At 49.2% G+C, this 21,004-nt stretch overlaps 8 protein-coding genes and 2 non-coding genes across 10 annotated transcripts; 4 read left to right on the forward strand and 6 right to left on the reverse strand.

Moving 5' to 3' along the window:
- Positions 1-86: 86 nt before the first annotated feature.
- On the forward strand, positions 87-1,292 carry EURHEDRAFT_373879 (putative voltage-gated K+ channel beta subunit (KCNAB); the record flags this gene model as incomplete). Its single annotated transcript, XM_040778580.1, has 4 exons — positions 87-181; positions 238-260; positions 310-1,019; positions 1,068-1,292. The coding sequence occupies 4 exons, from the start codon at positions 87-89 to the stop codon at positions 1,290-1,292; spliced, it is 1,053 nt and encodes a 350-aa protein (XP_040642478.1).
- A 2,044-nt stretch (positions 1,293-3,336) lies between these two features.
- EURHEDRAFT_512121 (putative MFS transporter) lies at positions 3,337-5,106 on the reverse strand (the record flags this gene model as incomplete). The annotated part of the gene is made up of 6 exons (XM_040786036.1): positions 3,337-3,381; positions 3,432-3,579; positions 3,632-4,378; positions 4,429-4,630; positions 4,681-4,779; positions 4,827-5,106. The coding sequence occupies 6 exons, from the start codon at positions 5,104-5,106 to the stop codon at positions 3,337-3,339; spliced, it is 1,521 nt and encodes a 506-aa protein (XP_040642479.1).
- Positions 5,107-5,845: 739 nt separating this feature from the next.
- Positions 5,846-5,917, reverse strand: EURHEDRAFT_t26. The gene has a single exon. It is a non-coding gene; the product is annotated as a tRNA-Arg (tRNA).
- A 139-nt stretch (positions 5,918-6,056) lies between these two features.
- Positions 6,057-8,288, reverse strand: EURHEDRAFT_399120 (glutamine--tRNA ligase; the record flags this gene model as incomplete). The annotated part of the gene is made up of 6 exons (XM_040779899.1): positions 6,057-6,426; positions 6,474-6,703; positions 6,763-7,253; positions 7,305-7,577; positions 7,631-8,219; positions 8,277-8,288. 6 exons carry the CDS (start codon positions 8,286-8,288, stop codon positions 6,057-6,059), a joined length of 1,965 nt encoding a protein of 654 aa, XP_040642480.1.
- A 1,511-nt stretch (positions 8,289-9,799) lies between these two features.
- On the reverse strand, positions 9,800-10,657 carry EURHEDRAFT_399121 (uncharacterized protein; the record flags this gene model as incomplete). The annotated part of the gene is made up of 2 exons (XM_040779900.1): positions 9,800-10,204; positions 10,409-10,657. 2 exons carry the CDS (start codon positions 10,655-10,657, stop codon positions 9,800-9,802), a joined length of 654 nt encoding a protein of 217 aa, XP_040642481.1.
- A 419-nt stretch (positions 10,658-11,076) lies between these two features.
- Positions 11,077-12,592, reverse strand: EURHEDRAFT_527855 (zinc-dependent alcohol dehydrogenase family protein). The gene is made up of 3 exons (XM_040787031.1): positions 11,877-12,592; positions 11,464-11,821; positions 11,077-11,411 (listed from the first exon to the last, which is right to left on the reverse strand). The coding sequence occupies exons 1-3, from the start codon at positions 12,388-12,390 to the stop codon at positions 11,237-11,239; spliced, it is 1,047 nt and encodes a 348-aa protein (XP_040642482.1). The 5' UTR covers positions 12,391-12,592; the 3' UTR covers positions 11,077-11,236.
- A 135-nt stretch (positions 12,593-12,727) lies between these two features.
- On the forward strand, positions 12,728-14,226 carry EURHEDRAFT_383004 (mandelate racemase/muconate lactonizing enzyme family protein). Its single transcript, XM_040779558.1, has 2 exons — positions 12,728-12,839; positions 12,894-14,226. Exon 2 carries the CDS (start codon positions 12,991-12,993, stop codon positions 14,104-14,106), a length of 1,116 nt encoding a protein of 371 aa, XP_040642483.1. The 5' UTR covers positions 12,728-12,839; positions 12,894-12,990; the 3' UTR covers positions 14,107-14,226.
- Positions 14,227-16,748: 2,522 nt separating this feature from the next.
- EURHEDRAFT_512125 (putative long chain fatty alcohol oxidase) lies at positions 16,749-18,989 on the forward strand (the record flags this gene model as incomplete). The annotated part of the gene is made up of 1 exon (XM_040786037.1): positions 16,749-18,989. One exon carries the CDS (start codon positions 16,749-16,751, stop codon positions 18,987-18,989), a length of 2,241 nt encoding a protein of 746 aa, XP_040642484.1.
- A 118-nt stretch (positions 18,990-19,107) lies between these two features.
- EURHEDRAFT_373884 (glutathione S-transferase family protein) lies at positions 19,108-19,847 on the reverse strand (the record flags this gene model as incomplete). Its single annotated transcript, XM_040778581.1, has 2 exons — positions 19,108-19,722; positions 19,797-19,847. 2 exons carry the CDS (start codon positions 19,845-19,847, stop codon positions 19,108-19,110), a joined length of 666 nt encoding a protein of 221 aa, XP_040642485.1.
- Positions 19,848-20,784: 937 nt separating this feature from the next.
- EURHEDRAFT_t14 lies at positions 20,785-20,856 on the forward strand. The gene has a single exon. It is a non-coding gene; the product is annotated as a tRNA-Arg (tRNA).
- The last annotated feature ends 148 nt before the right edge of the window (positions 20,857-21,004 follow it).

The following is a 21,004-nucleotide window of genomic DNA, read 5'->3' on the forward strand; positions in this document are numbered from 1 at the left end:
TAGCACGGCGCTCCCTGCGTTATACACAACTCCCAACTCCCTTTTCTCTCATTGAATAATTCCGAATCGATTCAAAACACATCACAATGGCCTGGCCAAACAAGAACAAAGACATGCTGTACCGCCGCGTGGGCAACTCCGGCCTGCACGTATCAGCCATTGGACTAGGAGGGTGGTTAACGTGAGCTACTCTCTACAGCAATAATGAAATTTTGCTAACAATGATTTGATTTATAGTTTCGGAGGCCACGTCGAGAATGGTACGATATCTTCCACCACCACCACCACCACCATCACTAACACACACAGAAACCACCTTCATCTGCATGAAACAAGCCTACGACTGCGGCGTCAACTTCTTCGACACAGCCGAAAGCTACGCGGGCGGGCAGTCGGAGATCATCATGGGCCAAGCGATCAAGAAATACGCCTGGAAGCGAAGTGACCTGGTCATCACGACCAAGTTAAACTGGGGTCTCGCGAACGGCGAAATCCTCATCAACAACCACGGTCTCTCACGCAAGCACATTATCGAAGGAACCCGTGCCTCACTTGAGCGGTTACAGCTTGAGTACGTCGATATTATCTACGCACACCGTCCGGACCGTCTGACTCCTATGGAGGAGACCGTGCGCGCATTCAACTATGTGATTGAGAAGGGGTGGGCATTTTACTGGGGTACATCGCAGTGGTCTGCCGATGAGATCAGCGAGGCGTGTGGAATTGCCAAGGCATTGGGCTTGATTGCGCCGATTGTCGAGCAGCCGTTGTACAACATGCTTGATCGGACCAAGGTCGAGGGCGAGTTCCAGCGTTTGTATTCGCGCGCTGGTATTGGGCTGACTACGTTCTCGCCGTTGAAGATGGGATTGTTGAGTGGGAAGTACAACGATGCGACGACACAGCCTCCGCCCGGTTCTCGGTTTGCGGAGAGTAATGATAGATTTGCCGATAGCGTGCGCAGGGACTGGGAGAATGAGCAGTGGGCGGGGACAATTAGGAAGATCGTGAAGCTGAAGGTACGTTCCTTGCCCTTGTTATCACGATGCGCTAGCTAACTTTATCAGACCCTCGCCGATAAACTCGGCTTCAAGCTCTCCCAACTCGCTCTGGCATGGTGTCTGAAGAACGAAAACGTCTCGTCTGTTATCACCGGTGCTTCGAGGCCGGAGCAAGTCATCGACAACGTCGAGAGTCTGAAGTTGTTACCCAAGTTGACGCCGGAGATTCTGACAGAAATCGATGACTTGTTGCTCAACAAGCCGGATGAGGATCCTGCGAGACAGGATTAAGTCATGTTAGCCGGGTACTAAAATCATACTTTTGGTCTATGAGTCTGCATACTCCATTTTCATAGGATAACTCAATCCCACTAGAAAGGGGAAAAGAGAGAAAAGGTTGGTTATAACATATGAATGGATAGTGAATGAACCATGGGTTTATTTTACCAGCCCTGACACTCAACTTTCTTCCTTCTTCCACCCTTAAACCAAGCACTTTCTTTTTGCCTTCAACAATGTCTATATACATTCACCTGTAACCGCACGAGCATTACGGCCTGAGGGACCAGGAACATATCGTTACCAAAGCGTCGACGGTTCTGGATAAGGGCCCGCTACCAGCACACCATCGAGACGCTCAGGTGCAAATAGACTATGGGGCTCAGAGATAGAGAATTAAGCGACTCATTCATTACCCTACATAAATCCTCTCTATATACAGGTATATCTACGATAGCGGTCCGATACCGATTTGTAGCCGAAACGGTCGTTTGATCATTTAAACACCGAAGTCCTATACTCAGGCGTTACACCTTCTCTCAAACTTTGAGCTTTATTCTATGCGTTATCCTATGCATTTTACTGTTCTATCAACTTTACCATAATGTCATCTTCTCGGAGGTCCCTCTAAACAAAGGTAGGAACTTGACAAACCCTTCTAGACTTGAAGCAAATCCTCTGCAAGCATTACAGCCGTTCTCGAAATTGGCTTCACCAACAACATGATGATTATCTTCCTACCCAATGTCAAGGCCTTAGTATGGGTAAACTATTGAATCAACGGCTTTTGACTAAGGGCTGTAACTGTGACGGTCACAAACAATGAGAGTCTATTGGTGAACTATCTAGTGGAATACTAACATGGAGAAAGAACGCAAGAAGCTGGGCCTGCCAGCGCTGCGCTATCTAGTGTGCGCGAAGGGGTTTCTTGCCCTATGTTCAAACAGACCAAAGTAGTCAAACATCTTGCATCGTTCGTGAGCTTCCGCGCTCCGTGACAATAATTCTATATTCTGGAATTAAGAAAAACCTTAGAAAATTAAGAGAATTCAATTCCAGCAAAGAAGCCCAAAACACACAGTGAATCAAAGTTGAATATCAACACCTGTCCCGAGTTACAACCGATAGAGATTGTCGATGCCGCCATGGCGAGCATAATGGCCGGTAATCCGGCGGTAACCATACTAGATTCTCTGAGTTCCACGTAATCCACATGCGGTCAAGACTTATACCATAGCCTTTGGTTTGCAGCCCTCCAGGGCTTGTTTTAGCGATATATCTAAAACTGAAGATATATGAAGGGTCCCAATTTCAGTGCTAAGGTATGAGCCAGTAGCATCAAATGACACCATGGGGAGTACTATCCCAACATTGAATGTCTCCAGGCATCTGCCGCTGCTGGCTTCCCAGGTCTTGACTGTTTGATCATATAAGGCTGATGCAAGAAGCTTTGAATTATGGGAGAAGGTGACTGAGTAGACTGACTTACTGTGGCCCTTGTCACGGCGCTCTACTAGGATAATGGAACGTCCAACTCATGGGTTCTACCTAGGTAGCAAACGACGAGAATATTCAACACGAGGAAGGAAGAAAGGAGATGACGCCGTATTTATCAACAAAGCAAACAACTGCATCTCACGTGATAGCCAGCCAACGTACGTTTCTATCTTTTCCTTATCTAAGCACCAGCACAACATATTAACATAAAACCAGCTTGTACCGATATCATCAGGAATGAGCATGGCCCAGAAAGGAAGACCACTGGGCGATTTGAAGTCCGTTACAGACTTCGAATGTTGGTATAGAAATAGATGCCATTACAGGTACCGACTTCCTGATGAAGACTTCTGGTTCTCGGATTGGCGCATTCTGGCTATCTAGATGGATAGTTATCACTGGATAGATAAATGAGTAGTCTCCGAGATATAGGAAGCAGGGCTACTCTACTTGGGATCATCGTTGCTGATTTTGAATGTTTATTCAGTTGGAAACCATGTAGCATGAAACTATTAAAAACGACTTTATTACTTTTAATAATATGCTAGTAGAAAGCAAATCATAACACATATCTAAACGCCCTGTTCTCGAGCTCCGTTTGGTCCTGCAGCTGTCAGTGCACATCTCACAAGTAAAGAAGTAAGGGAAACTTACCATCATCCCCTTCTCAATCCCTTCCTTAACAACATCCTCCCCGTAAACCTCAACAGAAGTTTCACGGTCCCGCTTCTTATTGTCGAAAAACATGTAGGCATAAAGACCGGTGATAGCCGCAAGTTTCACGGCGTAGCCGACCAACATACTATCAAGTCATTAGCACACATCACCATACTCCTTGAACAAGGGAAACTCACGCAATATAAGCACTATGATACCCTGGAGCCTCACTACTCTTAAAAGTCTGCGGCCCGATAATGTTCCCCACACAATATCCCGTGAACACCACAGCCCCCGTAATCTGCTTCTTCGTGGACCCGGCGATATTCGAACTAATCATCGTCAAGCTCATACTAAACCCCAAACCCTGGAAATAGCACAGCCAAAGCGCGACCAGACGACCCCACTGGTTGGAATCGGGGAGGCCGACTAGTAAACCCGCGCCGAGGATACAGATGAGATTAGCGACGATCATGCAGGTACTGCGGGCGTGGAAACGGTCCGCGTATCGTGTTGCGATGATACCCCCGCCGAGGAGGGAAAGGAATTGTACTGCTCCGCCGGGGATTTGGAGGTATTGCGTGCCAAGCGTGTCGAAGCCGAAGGATTTAACGATAATCGAAGTGAAACTAGTAAGTGCGGAATTAGGCACCTGCGCGCCCACAGCCATGACGAACAATAGCCAAGTCTTAGGATCACGAGCAGCCTGCCAGACCTGGTCCCATTTGAAATGGTGATTCTTGACGCCTTGGCGGTTGATAGCGACGCGGTCGACGGCGATCGCACGTTCGCGCTCGGTGAGGAATTTGGCTGTTGAGGGGAGGTCGGGGAGCCAGATGATGGAGACAATGGCGGTTGCTATGGAGAAGGCGCCGAAGATGAGGAAGACGTACATCCAGCGTTCGAGGCCGGTTGTTATGTGGCCGACGGCGTAGCCGATTAGGCTTGGTTGTCAGTACCAGCGTAATCTTCTTCCGCTTGGGTCTAAGCTCACCCTCCAAACATAGTAGCAATTCCGTTGGTGCAGTAGTATGCTTCCAACCGCAGTGGTTGCTCTTTGGCAGTGTACCAAATCCCCATCATCAACACGAAACCCGGGTTGACTGCGGCTTCGAGGATACCCAGGAGTAAGCGGTTGGTAGCGATTCCTGGAAAGTTGTGACAAGCCGGTGTTGTCATGAGGAGACCTCCCCAGACTGTAATTGTTAGCCAATCTGGAATAGTCGAGATTCCAAGGCAGTCTTACTGAATGTCGTGATGCTCAGAAATTTCCCAATCGGCAGTCTCTGCAAGGCGTATCCGGCTGGCCATTGGGCGACAAGGTATCCGATGTAGAATATTGATCCTAAACATCATCAGCGCAATCCAACATCCAACTCGATAGAAACCCACCCAGCCATGAATAATCCTGTCCCTCCAACTTAGTCGCCGTCTTCAACCCATACACCGACGCAAAGTTCAGGCTGTTCTTGTCCAGATACTGAATCAAATAGATCAAGAAAAGAATAGGAACCACCCGATAGTCAATCTTGCGAAGAACCCGTTTCGCCTCCTCCTCGGTATACTCAATGCCCTGGTACCGCTTGTACATATCATAGTTGTCATCGACCTTCCCAGAGCTTGTCGTCGACACTTCCACACCATCTTCCACAGTATGCTGTTTCTGATCCATTGTCTGCGCCATCATTCCCTGCACTGTCGAATGTCAATGTCCAGAAGGATTCGGAATCTGCAACATGACAGTGACAGGGGGCATCCGCATCTTTATTTGATATATCTACCAGCCAATGCACCCAGTTTAACCTGACATTTCCCGATAGACGAGAAACCCATGTTTAGCGTGGATGGTGCAAGCACAGTGGACTTATTCGCACTGTCTCTCTCCACTATCGACGCAGATGTGCTTGTCTGGCGGAATCACGACATCGCCACGAGGATGGCGTATGCGCCGTTGAAACAAATCGGAGATATTCCGCCAATTTAGAGTGTTTTATTCCGGGTACTTTATCTTATGTTTAATCGGGAGTATCCGATTGATTCTGCATTCTGGATGGTGTTGAATTACTGACTGAATCATGGCTGGGTACTGGTGTACGTACCCCAGGGTATGTACAGCCAGGCTGTCTGTCCCTAGAACTAGGTTAGCATTGCTCTGTTCCTGGTTATTCTTTAGCCATTCTCCGGACACATACCTGGTGAACCACCTGCTAACCGTCCTGTCACTCGCGGGAAGATCCATGGCAACTATTCCCCGGTCATCCAAGTCAGCACCCGGGGTCAAAAAGATAGTACCAAAAAGCCGTACGCATCTCAGGATACCTATTGAGCTGAACGATGATATTTTCTTTTCTTTTGATCGATTTCCGGCAGGTCATGGCGCAAAAACAGAAGCAAAAAGGCAAAAAAGGATGCGATCCCGGTGCGACTCGAACGCACAGCCTTTAGTACCGGAAACTAACGCGCTACCATTGCGCCACGAGACCTTGTATTGGCCAATTCTTAATAAAGCGCTTTATGTTCGGATCTACCCTGTTAAGAGTAAAGAAACACATCAAGCAAGATATATATTACCCCAGGGGAATTCATGCACCTATTCACAAAATACTAATGCTACGCTATAAACTATGCACCCTCCTTCAAATTCACAATCCGGTTCAACACAACCTTGTTGTCCGTCGTATCCCGGTCCATGGCAAAGTATGCAATCCGCATCGCCTGGAACCGCACGCCCTCAGGTCCGGCCTGGACACCGTTTTCTTCACCGGCCTTCCGGTCCTCTGCCGGCCAGGGGGCGCGCTGGCGGATGTCGTGGAAGCCCACTTCAATCATGGCGTTGGGGTAGATGTCTTCGGAGTTAGGGTTGACGTCGTTGAGGAAGTTGCCCGATGGGTGAGCCGAGGGGTTATTCGACTGGAACAGCGGGTTGAGCAACCGTGCCTCTGCCTTGACTGGACTGTTGTGTGCCGGGCTGTTGGCGACCCATTGGATGAAACTGGCTTGGTTAGCATGCTGTTGCAGAGTAGGGAGAGATGTACTCACGCCTTGGGCTTCTTGGGCGCGGACCCATCAGCAGGCTTGTCGTAGCTGGCATGGACCACCGTGACTCGACCAGATTCATCCTTTTCGAAAGATTTGGCAGTCACCGGGTAGGGAGCCTTCAACAAACCAACGGGCTTGCCAGGTGCCATACGGAAGTAGTCTGGCGAGTCCACTTCACGGAAGTCACTCCGGTCGATGAACACCCGCTTGGTGAAGGGCAATTTGTGGGACTAACAATTAGCCTTTTATCTTCAAAATATGAGTTAAGTAAAAAAAATAGAAAACATACACCAAACGAAGGGTCCTTGGGCGCAAAAGGCTGCTCGATCATCTCCACGTAGTCGTCTGGCAGGTCATCAATGATAACCTCAATTGGATCCAGCACCATCATCAGCCGGGGCACCGAGAACTCCAGGTAAGAACGGATGGACTGTTCAAAACGGTTGATCTCGATGTTGGTCACGTTTTTAGTGACACCCAACTCATTGACAAACGCGCGAATAGCACCCGGGGGGATACCACGGCGACGAAGACCAATCAGAGTGTACAGACGAGGGTCGTCCCAGCCTCGCACATGGTTCTCCTTGACAAGCTGGTTCAGCTTACGCTTGGAAAGAACAGTTCCGGTCAAATTGAGGCGGCCGTATTCTCTCTGCATGGGCTTGAAGACGTCCAGCTTGTTGATGAGCCAGTTGTACGACTCACGCGAAAGCTCAAACTCGGTGGTACAGAGAGAGTGGGTGATGTTCTCAAAACTATCGACAAGGCAGTGCGTGAAGTCTAGACGTTGTTAATCCGAATAGCACTTCCAACCGTGCCTGGAACACTCACCATATGTCGGGTAGATCTTCCACTTGTCACCAGTCCGGAAGTGGTGATTGTCCTCGAGGATACGGTACGCCGCAAGATCCCACATCTGGGGATTCGGGTTGCTGAGGTCCTGCTTCATCCGAAGGGAAGCTTCCTTGGGCTGGTATTTCCCGTCGCGCATGGCCCGGAACTCGGTAAGCGACTCTTCGATCGGACGGTCACGGTGCGCGCACGCAAAACGTTCTTTGCCCTTTCCTCCCTCTCCTCCACCTCTCTGGACTTCTATTTCGGCCTCTAAAACATCCATCAATATATGCATGCCTCGCTAGCAGCGAAGATTCACGTACTTGAGCAGTGGCAAACGTAAGCCCCATCCCTCCGAATCAGCTCCTCCGCCAACTCATACAACCGGTCAAAGTGATCACTGGAATAAGTGATAGCAGCCGGCTTGAAGCCCAACCACTGGACAATGTCCCTAATCGACTCGAAGTACTCTTGTTCCTCACCGGCCGGGTTGGTATCGTCGTATCGCAGATTACACTTGCCTCCGTGGTGCTTGGCGAATCCAAAGTTGATGGCAATAGCCTTGCTGTGTCCGATGTGCAAGTAGCCATTAGGTTCCGGAGGGAATCGAGTGGTAACGCTCTCTTCAGGTCGTTCGTGGTAGACCTGGTGCAGGAAACCTTCCTTGAACATCTGCTCGGGGTCGGTAGGGGCGGCGGGTTCCTTCTTCGCCTTGGGAGGTGCGGGACCCTTGGGTTGTTTGGGCTGCTTGGCCGCCTGCTCCTTCTTGGCGGCCTTCTCTTGAGCCTTCTTCTCCTTCTTTTCCTTCTTCTTGGATGTTGACTCCTGCGATTCTTCGGGCTGGGCGGGGGGATGTTCCTGGGGAGGCTTCACGTCCACAGCAGGACGGAGGGGCAGGGTGGTTTCCTGGGGCTGTGCATCACATATGTTAGAGTGGCCTCGTATCCATAGTAGGGAAACGCGACTCACTTTGGTTTCCATTGTGGTGTTATGTCCGAAAGAGGGGCAATGAAGTCTATCAGTGCGAATCGCAGGGGCAGGTCAAAAATGGAAATAGTAAACTGGAAACTCTTTTCAATGGTTTCCACGTCCCTTGAATAACCAAAAGGACAGTGTCGAGACGAATCAGCGACTCTTGTATCTCACTCAGAACAGTCAAAGGATGAGTCTTCGCGGGGTGGAAGAAAATGAGTGTGTGGCTGATAAGATAAGCCGGTCGCTGGCTTCAAAAAAAAATAACTAAATACATAGCATGTCCCGATTTCGATCCGGGGTTCAGGGAGATACCTTCTTCCGTAATCCACACGTGATTTTGCTGCCTGAGCCATTAGGCATAATAACAGCCAGAGCCAGTAAATTAGGCAACAAATCGATATGACTGGCCATAGCAGTCACTCAATTGACTACCAAGTACATAGCCTCATATAAAGGCAAAGTTTAGTAAATAAGTGCCATGTAAAGGAGGTGCAGCCCACAGTGAGCGTAGTCTCCGGTCTTTGCCTACTATAACTAACTAGTTATAGCCGCAGTAAATAATGTTAACTAGTGACTAACCTACTATAGTAGCATGCTACCCATCGCTTTACATTAGAAAATGATGAGTCTTCAGTGCATTATACGCGTGCTTCGCTTTCTCATAGAGGAATGTAACAGGTTCAATCAATCAAAACCGCCACTGCTCCAGCCAATTCTGCATCAGCGACGCAGAGACCGGCCCTAACGCTCTCATGCTCGCGCTTGCCTCTTTTGTCTGCCAGACATTTAGCGGCACAGGCATCCTGACCTCATCTTGGGGCCTTTTATGGGAAACCAGCAACCTTGAGAGCAGGAATCTCTACAATATCCTTGGTATACTTTCAAGCTTGCCACACTGCAAAATCGATTGGCTTGACTATGTATTTGTCCTGGAGAGTCGGATTCTAGCTCTAGCTAGTGACAAAGTTGCTCATGCCTTTGCTGCTCGACAAGAAGAGTTGGTTTCTGCTTGTTCTGGCTTCGGCTAGTCGCTAGGGACAAGTAGCAGGTTGATGTTTTTGTTTCTGTTCAGCGTCTGTTACTCCTCAACTACCCGGAGCTGGGTATGGATCTTCTGAGTTACTAGTCAATACAATCTGTGGCAGGTCTCAAACTGGCGTTCTAACATATATTTGGGGGTCGTCGTCTAGCACTTCTCTTCGACGTCCCTCGGTCTCTTCGTGAACTTGACAGTGGTTCAGAATTTATCGCTAAATTAGAGATGATTCCATGTTATTATATCACCCATTGATGACGAGGTCGCACCAGTGCGACGTCTTTTTGCAGCGAGTAGCGACGACAGTAAGAGACTTCGATTGTTTAACGATTACTCCAACCGATACCGCCTCTATTATACCTACCAGACACAAATATTTACCAATATCTGTACTTGGCTAGTTTCATTGTCAGCTGGAATGGGTTCCCTGCAGTCATACCAATGCCACATCCATTTATTATGGCCCGTGAGGCTGAGAACTCTACTTCGTTTCAAGTACTTCTGAGGACAAGAGAATTGCGATAGTGTTCTGCTCAGCGAGTTGAAGAACCTCTCGAACACTTCGGATCTTCATAAAGCGGTCATTTGCTCCTAGCATCAACTTTCTAGATTCGCCGTCGAGATTCTTCGGGCATCTCTCAATAATTTCTGGGTCGAGTGCAACTAGAAGCCTTTTCTGCTTGAGGTGGTCAAGTATGGCCTGAACCTTGCTCATCTGTTTACTTTGCCAGTTAATGGTGTTGAGGGTTATCTCCTGAAGCTCGTTTCCTCCTTTTTCATTCAGGACGTCGAAACACGCAGAGACAAGGTCTAAGTGTTCTCCGTATTCTGCTGCGGCCCGAGACTGCCCATGTTGTCCTTGATCACTCTCTTCTGGAAGTCTGCTCTGCCCGTGTTAGTACCTTCAGTCCCAGGTAGTTCATTCACAAGTGTGCTCCAGTTTTTTCTGAATCGTGACTTTACGTGGACTAACGACAACTTCGTCCGGCATTAGCGGTCTCTTCTCGGAAAAGAGACAACATCTGTGATGGTTTGAACAATGTTCGCCTAACATATAAAATCCGTTAGGTTATTTTCATAATTTGCTGACTCGAAGTAGCAGGTTGTGGTGTTGACATTGGGTATCCAGCAAGGAGCTCTGCGAAGGCGTAGACTGCATCTCTTCGTAGATGCGCCTGGCATGGTCTTTTACAGTGCCATCGGGGAACGTAGTTGTCTCCGGAATGTAAGCGTGCCCATAGACAGAACATCTATATTTTCCAGAACCAGATCGGTAATTCAGCGAGGATTTGTCGTTAGCCGTCGCAGTTTCCGTCAGAATATCGTGGTTTCCTAGCATGTTTACTAGACCAGTGTCCACAAGCCCGAAAAGCACGCAAGTTTAATCACCGAGACTCTAACATTCTGTGATAGATTGTTAAGGGTAGGTTCTCCTCTCTGAACTAAGGGTTTTCCTTAAAAATGTGAAAGACCGGTATAACCAGAGCAATAAGAATCAAATCTAAAAGCTAGGGCAATAAATGCCTTATTTATGATAGCACAGACCGACCTGATCTTGAATGGGAAACAGCTCAAATTCTCACGATCTCAAGATGTATTTGTTGGTTTTCCGGGATTAAGAAGTACAGGGATCGGGTGTCCGTACCGAGGGTTGAACGGACACCACGGATGTCTCATTCAACACATTTTCTCTAAAGAATCAGAAGCTAAGATGTTCTACAGTTGCTGAAAGTCCCCAAAGCTTAGGTAACTGTTTTTGGTGGCTGTAGTGACAATCCAGGGCGAGCTGTCTATTACCAAAACCTTATAAATCGGCCAAATCGACACCCTGGTCTAGTTTATACACTAGCTCCATCCTACCAAGTATATAGTATATACAGATAGCAGCCGGCTATACAAATGGCTAGAAGCCTAGTCTCTAAAGACAAAGAACAAGCTTCCCAACCTGTTTTCCCTTCCAAATGTACTCGACTGCCTCCTCGGCCTTTTCAAAAGGAAACGTTGAGTCAATCAGGTCGTCCAGTTGCACCTTGGTAGCTGACAGGGCAGCACAGAAATCCTCCGTATCATACTTCGATCCTGCATTAATGCCCCTTTACTGTTTGTTAGTTAAGTAAGACCAGGGGATGTCGGTGGAAAACCCGCCTTAGGATAACCCGTCTATCAATGACAATCGGAACGAGCTCAGCCAGGTCTTGGGGATTTTGCTTTCCGAGATACCCAACTTGGCTAACAATCCCGCCCCTTCGAGTACATTTCATAGACTGAACTAATGATGAGGTACCGCCATTCTCAACCACAATGTCAACACCCACACCACCAGTAAGCCTCAGAACTTCCTCATGCCAGTCTGGAATTTTGGAATAGTTGACTGTCAACAGTGGTGGGTTGGGATATTTGTCCTTCATCTTCTCCAGTTTGTGATCACTCGAGGATGTCAAGATCACTTGGAGGCCCGCGGCTCGAGCAAGCTTAAGTGCGAATACACTGACACCACCAGTTCCTTCGAGTCTGAGTATCAGTCGCTCCTCCATAACTGCAAATGGAGAGGCACGTACCTTGAATCAAGACAGTCTGACCGATACTCATACCTTTTAGTGCCGACCATGCAGTAACTCCAGCACAAGGAATTGTCGCAGCGCTGACAAAATCAAGGTAATCCGGAAGTTTGACTACAACTTCCTCTTCAAAAATAACATGGTCCGCCATTACACCATCTTCATCAGCAGCTAGCCAGGAGCGACCTAGCTCTCGCCCGGTTATGTACTTTGTGTCGATTATAGGGGCCACTTTGTCCCCGACAGCAAGGTTCTTCACCTTTTCGCCAGTAGCGACCACTTCACCTGCTGCATCATTGCACAGTATGCCATTTGGTAACACGGGCCAGGGATTTCCGCCGTTCGCGATGTTAGCGTCCCGGTAATTCAGAGAAATGGCATGGATCTTTATCAAGACCGATGTCAGACCGAGAGGAGGCAAGGCTTCCTCCAAATACTTCAACTTCGGTGTGCCTGGGGTGTAGTCGTCGGTCCGGCGAAATGCCCGACGGGTTTTTACCGTAGCAGTGGTCATGGTTGGCGAGTACGGCTCACAGGTGAGGATAGCTGTGTCAGCGACGTAGTATGGAGATTATGTGGAAGGTTTGTTTAATATATAGTAGTTCTGGCGTGGTCGTGTTTCTCATTCTTGGTGTCTGGTTGGGTATAGTTGTAAACCCCAGTGACGCAACCACAATAGGTCCCCGCGGCCATGCACCGTCTCGGTTCCAAACCAGTTCACTTATCGCTCTTGTGTTAATGATAATGTGACGAATCACGAATGACCATTACTGAACCGTGCGGGATAGCTCACGGCAGTGCTACCCGAACCGAAGTGTGCATTGCTCTCTGTCCCGATCCTTGTTATTGTCCCGATCCTTGTTCCCCAAGTATGGAAACGAGTCCCTATCCTCATGGAATCGACTCCAATGGCCGATCTTAAACGATGGATAGGTATCTTCATATTTTCTGAAGCCGGAGGAGGTATGGCATCTTCAACAAATAGGGATCAGAGCCCGAGCTTACTTCCGTGAGCAGTCAAGAGAATATCACTGTCTACTGCGCACGATACTCGAATCTACGTACCTGTTACAAGAAAACCCTCTTCTCTGTTTACTTTGGACCGCGACGAAACATGACGGGTCCAAGAATCACACGGATCGATGTTTTCCAAGTTGACTTGCCATACGCAGGAGGTGTCTATCATCTGTCTGGGGGCCGGAAATATACAAGTTTCGACGCCACGATTGTCCGGATAACGACCCATAATGGGCTTGAGGGCTGGGGGGAAAGCACCCCTTTTGGCTCTACATTTGTCGCGTCTCATGCACTTGGAGTCAGAGCGGGTATCGCTGAAATCGCCCCCAAGCTGATCGGACTGAATCCGCGAAGAGTGGACCGTATCAATGATGCAATGGATACTGCACTGGTCGGTCACACACATGCCAAAACAGCGATCGATGTTGCCTGCTGGGATATATTTGGGAAGTCAGTTGGACTTCCTGTCTGTGAACTTCTGGGCGGCCGCACCGATACTAGGTTGCCAATTATTTCTTCCATTCCCGTGGATGATCCGGAGGCCATGCGCAATAACGTTGCCGATCATCGGAAAAGAGGGTACAAAGGGCACTCGGTCAAGATTGGAGGTGATCCTGCAGCTGACGCCGCGCGCATAGCAGCGTCTCTCGCTGACAAACAACCCGGCGAATTATTTATTGTTGACGCCAATGGCGGACTGTCTGTTGAAATCGCTCTTCGTTTGTTGAGGCTCCTGCCTGACGGACTGGATTTCATCCTGGAAGCACCTTGTCCTACATTGCGCGAGTGTCTCTCTCTCCGCCGGAGAACCGATATTCCCATGAGCATGGACGAGCTTGCAATCGATGAGATTTCTATTGTGCAGCTTGTCGCGGACGACGCGGCAGAGAGCATTGGGCTGAAAGTTTCCAAGACGGGTGGTCTAACCAGGTGCCGCCGTGTGCGGGATATTGCTCTGGCCGCAGGCTATACCATGAGCGTACAGGAGACGACAGGCTCAGATATTGCATTTGCAGCAATAGTGCACCTGGGGCAGACGGTCCCAGCGCGATCATTGCGTTGTATTCTTGAAAGTCGGAAAATGGTCACGCTCAAGACGGCGGATGGCGGGTTTGATGTACACGATGGCTATGTTACAGCGCCCACCGCGCCGGGCCTAGGAATTGAACCTCGCTTGGATGTGCTGGGAGAGCCTGTCGCTAGCTACTATTAACTGTCTCTGAGTATAAATACAGACGCATGAAACGGACAGGTTGCTTAGAGAGGGTCTGTGATTTCTTTTGAAGGAATAAGATTGTTGCTCTGTATGAATTTAGAGGGTTAGCATCATGGCAAATGACTAGACAGGATCAATGTCAAAATGATCTAGGTTTCCTTGTCTGTAGTTTCCTCATAAAAAGCATAGTTTGGGTAGAAAGTTCAAAAATCATTTGGGATTATCGCGAGTCTTGGTGCTACCGCTGCAAGAGCTTACTGGGCTCCATTGGCTTCAGCAAGTCGAAAGATTCTCGACAGCCATTACAACGAGGAATTTCAGTGGAAAAGGGTCAATACAGTCCGTCTTACACTGACGTCTCTGACAAGGACCTTTACGCTAGAGTGGAAGCCGCTGAGTCTCCATGAATGGAAATCATGATCAAGTGTGAGGTGTATGGTAGGATCTATGCATTTAATGGTGTCAACACTGATCCATTCTGACGATGGCTTCGTGCACCTGTACCAGGACGCCCTTTTTTGTCCCCGAGAGCATCTGCCACAACAAAATAGCTCGCCCGCTATTTTGACTTGGCGCAGACCGCTTGGGCAACAGAAGGCTTTCTATGTGCTTTTTTTTTTGGAAAATGCGCTGTCTCTTTCCCTTGATTCAATGTGCAATCTAGAGCTTCACCATGGCCGCAGTGGAAACGGGGTTCCTACTTTGGACATGGCTTCATAAACGAGATAACATCTGGTTGCTGCTGATAGTTTATTCGCTTGATTTCGGCAAGTCCTCGTTAGCTATTGATGAATAGATAAGCGAATCCCGGTTGTTGTATGTGTTTCATATGGGTTGTGGTCAAATATTATCCCAGTTCCGTGAAATGGGACTCGGAATTCTATTAATCTAGCCAATCCTATGAGAACGATCAAGTGCATTAGAATGCAAATGTCAGTTTCCATTATTAAATAAGCTTGTGTGACATCACAACACAATCGTTTGCTGATTATAGGTACAGGAATCACTGCGCTCAGCAGACTGACTGCCTGCTTCTCCGAAAGTTGGACCAGGCTGGCAGGGGCTCCGGAGAATTAACCTCTTCTTCCGATGGATAGGCTGCTGTAAATCACAGATCCAATTCAGGAAAATTCAAATGGTCCACGTCCATAAAAGAGACCACAGCCTTCGAAGATACTTTCTTCAGGCAAAGCCACAAGCCAAGTCAAAGCAGACATACAGATAGAGTCAATCAAGAACCTATACTGTTCAACTTGAAGCCATTGCTTATAGGGAGAGAAAGCAGATCTGGAGTCAGCTTGTTGGGTTGTCTCAAGGGTCGAATCGTCGCCCAATAAAAGCCAATTATATGCCATAGGTCTGCAGCCTCGCTCGCTCCTTTGATCTTATGGTTCACAATGTATGACCCCTGAGGATACCAAAAGATCTGCTGTCTCCAGCCAAAATCACGGAAGCCACAGCTGGCGAAAACGAGATGGCTACCTCCTTGTCCTAACGGACGGTAGCCAGTCCGTCATTCAAGCAGTCCAGAAGAGATCCGGGACTGCAACCTGCTGAATAGCGTACGACTCCTCGTTGTTTCTTTCAGTTCGTCATACAGTCTCATCGTCTTGCGGGACAGGCATATGAACAATGTGGCTCAGCAGTTCGGGCCATTTCACTTTAGCTAAGGTGATGAGCGATTGTAACCGAGTTTTCCTCAATTTTACGAACTCGTACCTCCAGGAACCTGACTCCAGCAGACCCCGAGCATCGCCCAAGCCAGAGATCGAGTGTCTACGCAGCCACGGGCTTTGTAGCACTACGATCGCGCAAGCAATTATTCATGAGACTACTTCTGGGCAGAAGCATGAAGAGAATAAAAGCAAATCTCGCGTGTGGAGAGACTTCGACCATCTATTGAAGGCTTGGACCAGGTGCCAGTCACGAAATCCCCAAAAAAAATTGCTGTATGTTGAAGCGGATCCCGGCTGTTGTACGTACAGATATAAACTAATGCATTAATTGCATTAATACCCGTTGTACACGCACCTCGGTAGAGCCTCGCAACCTCCAACTCACCCTCACCCTCAACTCTCCGTTCACTCTCTCCATTCTCAACTATAGTGCGATTATACGAGATACTCTCTAATAGCCTCTAATAAATGGTATTATGGCTATACTCTGTTTACTCAAGTCCAGCTTCACATGGAATCATCTCGGTTATTTCTCCACTGCAGATCAAGCTCTCAGCTAATAAAACATCCCCAAACATCAGTCTGACCCACCGTCAATCAGAACAAGATGGCCTCGGCTCGCAGTGTCTCCCCGACCTCCGTCTCTTGCTTCGCTGTTCTCGCAAGAAAAAGTCTATTGCGGTTTAGTCGCTCCTTCCCCGCAAACTCGCTCCGGCTCGAGGATTACGGACAAATCAGGGGGAAACGATCGCTGGTCAAGCCAGTCGCGCGGGTGCTGAGGACAACATATATACTGGAAGGCGCGACCTGACCTCCTCTACAAGAATATTGGCGATACGGAAGTGACGCTGGTCCACTTCGCGTACTTTGTGTTGTGCTCTATCACCTACCGATTCCGCACACTCGACTTCCCCTTTTCACCCTTGGCTATTCTTACGAGTTACAATATCTCTAATCGCAACAATGGCAGAGCAAGCAGTCTCGACTTATACCCCGTTGGATGCGCCGGTTCCCCCCGTGCCTACCGCCGAGATATTCTCGAAACCGCAATGGCAGACACTTTTGGCTCTGGCGGATACGGTCATTCCCTCTATCAAAGCCCGCGAGGGTCCACACTCATCCAATGACAAGGTCGTATCATCATCGGAGGTGAATAAGGCTGTAGCGGCGCTGGCTGCCAGTATCCCCGGCCCGGATGCGAACCAAGTTGCCGTGCGATATCTCGAGGAACGACCGTCGGCAAATCCAGACTTCCGGAATGCGATTCAACGGCTATTTGCGGAATGGGTGCATGACGAGGGTAAGAATGGGATGTCGATGGTTCTGAGTGCTCTCAACTCAAAACCCGGTTCTCTCATCCTCACAGGCTCGACTACTCCTATCGCGGAGCAGCCTTTGGAGGTTCGTGAAAGGGTATTCCGCGGATGGGAAACCTCTCGTCTGAAGCCGATCCGGGCCGTTTACAGGGCTCTCACGGCTATTTTCAAGAAGACGTGGGTGACTATGAGTCCGACCATTTGCCCGGTTATCGGTTTCCCTCGGGTTCCCGTTCATGGGAAGGCCATGGACGGCCACGAGTATGAGTTTCTGCAGATGCCGCCCGGTGATGAACCAGAGACGATCGAGACCGACGTTGTCATCGTGGGAAGTGGTTGTGGAGGGGGCGTTGCGGCAAAGAACCTCGCCGAAGCAGGTCATAATGTGCTTGTTGTGGAAAAGTCTTACCATCATTCGACAAGGCATTTCCCAATGAGGTTCAACGAGGGTTTCACGAACCTGTTTGAAAGCGGCGGCGCAACCATGAGCGATGACGGCGCCATGGCCGTGCTTTCAGGATCCACCTGGGGAGGTGGTGGTACGGTGAATTGGTCAGCTTCGCTTCAGACACAGGGCTACGTCCGGCAGGAGTGGGCAAACGCGGGTCTTCCGTTCTTTACGTCCTTGGAATTTCAAACGGCTCTGGATCGGGTTTTTGATCGGATGGGGGTAAACTCTAACATCGAGCACAACCATAGCAACCGGGTCATCCTCGAAGGGGCGCGTAAGCTGGGCTACGCAGCCAAGCCGGTTCCCCAGAACACCGGGAATGGCGAGCACTACTGTGGATACTGTACGATGGGCTGTCACTCGACCGGAAAGAAGGGACCAACCGAATCTTATCTGGCAGACGCAGCCAAGGCCGGTGCCAAGTTCATGGAAGGTTTCAACGCGGACAAAGTATTATTCGATCAGACGGACGGGGGGCGAGTGGCCAGCGGTGTGGAGGGTACCTGGACCTCCAGAGACACTCACTTTGGTACCAGCGGTGATGTCGTGACGCGGAAGGTTATCATCAAAGCGAAGACAGTTATCGTGTCTTGCGGGACCCTGCATAGCCCTCTTCTTTTGCTGCGCAGCGGTTTGAAGAACTCACACATTGGCAAACATCTTCACCTTCATCCGGTCTCCCTAGCAGCGGCGGTCTTTGATGAGGAGGTTCGTCCTTGGGAGGGTTCAGCGTTGACCACGGTTGTCAATGAGTTTGAAAATATGGATGGACAGGGGCACGGTGTCAAGATCGAGAACCTTTCGATGTTACCGGCTGTTTTCATCCCGACGTTCCCCTGGCGCGATGGACTGGATTACAAGATGTGGGCTGCCAAATTCCCGCGAATGTCGGGCTTCATCACCCTTACGAAAGAGCGCGACGCCGGACGGGTATACCCCGATCCTGTTGATGGACGGTGTCGCATTGACTACACGGTTTCGAGCTATGACCGGAAACACATGCTGGAAGCGCTGATTGCGACGGCGAAGATTGCGTATATTTCAGGAGCGAGGGAATTCCACTCGAGCTGCCGGGCACTGCCCCCGTTCATTCGATCATCAGACTCGAAAGAAGCATCTGAAGGCACGAACAGTGCTGATCTGCAGGAGTGGATTGCAGAAGTACGTCGCCATCCCCCTCTGGATCCGGAACGCACCTTGTTCGCCAGCGCACACCAGATGGGTACGTGTCGCATGGGCAAGTCACCCCGGACGAGCGTTGTGGATGCGGATTGTCGGGTCTGGGGGACAAAGGGGCTGTATGTGCTTGATGCATCGGTGTTCCCTAGCGCCAGTGGAGTGAATCCGATGGTGACCAATATGGCGATTGCGGACTGGGCGAGTCGGAACATTACCAAGTCGATGGCACGGAACGGTAATGTGCTGGCTCGACTGTAGTCTTTTCCTTGTACAAACGTTATTCCTATGTTGATATGAGCGTATGATATCCTTCGATGCAATTATGCTTTAATGTACTTCATGCTATGTGGTGATATCGTACAGTCAGAGTAATCGTCTACGACGGAGGAGCCTTACGCTTCTCAATAAACTTCTTCTCTCCAAAAGCCTGTTTAACTCCCTCGGTCTCGAGAACCCGATCATACCAAGCAAGCACAGTAGGATACTGCGGCCTCAACTCAGCATCCAAGATCATCGAAAACGCCCAAACAAGTGCCGACGCCACCGAGATATCCGCCAAACTCAACTTCTCCTCAGAAGCCAACCACGTCCTTCCCTGCAAATGCGTCTCCAGCGTTTTCACCGCCCGATCCAAGCTCGCCAACGCAGCAGTCTCCGTCGCCTCATCGTACGCCTTAAGTCCAACCCTCCAAAGCGCAGACCTAGTGACAGCTCCCATGACCTCGCCCTCCGCGAAGACAATCCACTGCCTAATCTGCGCTTTCTCGGCGGGTGTACTGCCCAATAGCTGGGATGCTGCGGGTCCCGATTCAGCGACATACTGGGTGATAGCATCTGATTCGAAGATGCGGACGGAGGAGTCGGCAGACTCGAAGGCGGGGATTTTGCCGAGAGGGAATTTGGTGAGGAATTCAGGTGTGCGATTTGTGACGCCCATTTGGAAGGGGGCTTCTGTTACCTCCAGACCGTTGAGGTTCGCGGCGGCGTGGGTCTGTTGCATTACTGTTAGGATGATGATTTGGATAGATGGGTAGTACTAGTGAGGGAGGGTGGTGAGGGACGTACCTTGATGACCCGGGGGTTGTTGGGGTAGGAGTAGATTGTTCCGAAGGCCATTTTGTCTGTCTTTCTTTGGTATGGATTTAATTGAGTATGTAGGATGGTAGAGGATAGAGTATAGTACTTGTAGAAGAGGAAGAGACGGTGCAGAAAACCGTGGAAGACAATGAACCGCGGATCACTGTGGAGGTCATTGGTGATTACAAATGCGTTGCGGGGTAGAATCTGTCTTTGGTGGGAAATACACCATATAGTTGATGCGTATATATGTGTTATTGATTTGGGTGAAGCTGGATGCTATATTGTACCGGGTAGTTCTATACATTATTTTGGCATATAGTGGCATATAGATATGGTGTCATCGCGAAGGATTGGCGATGCTGATTGGCTAGGGATACGGAGTACATCTACGGAGCATATCTACGGGGGTAATTGCTCCATTTGTACATACGGGGACTGGACGTTGGGTCTAGCGTTTCTATGCTATGCTATTCTCATTTGTATGTCACTGTGGCGGCTGGTATAGTTAGCAAGGTAAGTTAGTATGTCTCGATTCTGTGTTACCGATAGTCATTCGACAGGATCCCGGGATGTAGTCTTGGTGGTGAGTAGTATCAGGGGACAAACATACAGGGTCAAGAAGACTCTCTCTGGAAGTTAAGTTATGGGATATAGTTGTCGTGTTGGACAATCGAGCTATTTATGCAGTCACATGTTGGGTCAGGTCACCGTTGAGTACCACCGTTGTGATATATATTTTCCGCATGGGCTGGAGATGATGAGGATGGAACCGACAATTATCCATACGGATAACCATATGTTGGCCAAATACAGTTTTTGCTAGACCAACTCGAATAACTCATGGTAACATATGATAGAAACATAGAGCACGAGTAGAGGACGATAAAACTAGTATGTAGCGTCACTATGTATGTACAGACACCTCAGCACCAACCAGGCTATAATACAAAGAAGTTCTCGTTCTATCACAAGCGGTCTCGTGGCGCAATGGTAGCGCGTTAGTTTCCGGTACTAAAGGCTGTGCGTTCGAATCGCACCGGGATCGTTTCTTTTTTTTGCCTTTTTTTTTTTTTCTTTCTTTTTTCCTGTTGCCCACATAAACGCTTATCTTATCGCACCGAGGACTGACGACACGCGAATCGCGTCGGCTTCAACCTGACCGGACACTTCCACTCGATTTCAGTTCAAGTTGA

The sequence above is a fragment of the Aspergillus ruber genome (genome assembly GCF_000600275.1).
Source record: "Aspergillus ruber CBS 135680 unplaced genomic scaffold scaffold00002, whole genome shotgun sequence".
Taxonomy (NCBI): domain Eukaryota; kingdom Fungi; phylum Ascomycota; class Eurotiomycetes; order Eurotiales; family Aspergillaceae; genus Aspergillus; species Aspergillus ruber.

Bases quoted from the DNA above. Each gene is read 5' to 3' on its own strand.
- EURHEDRAFT_527855 (XM_040787031.1), bottom strand. From the start codon at position 12,390: ATGACCACTGCTACGGTAAAAACCCGTCGGGCATTTCGCCGGACCGAC. The intron at 11,822-11,876 runs GTACGTGCCTCT...TCAGACTCGAAG, and splicing joins TCAGACTGTCTTGATTCAAG to GAACTGGTGGTGTCAGTGTA. The intron at 11,412-11,463 runs GCGGGTTTTCCA...CAAACAGTAAAG, and splicing joins GATAGACGGGTTATCCTAAG to GGGCATTAATGCAGGATCGA.
- EURHEDRAFT_383004 (XM_040779558.1), top strand. From the start codon at position 12,991: ATGACGGGTCCAAGAATCACACGGATCGATGTTTTCCAAGTTGACTTG.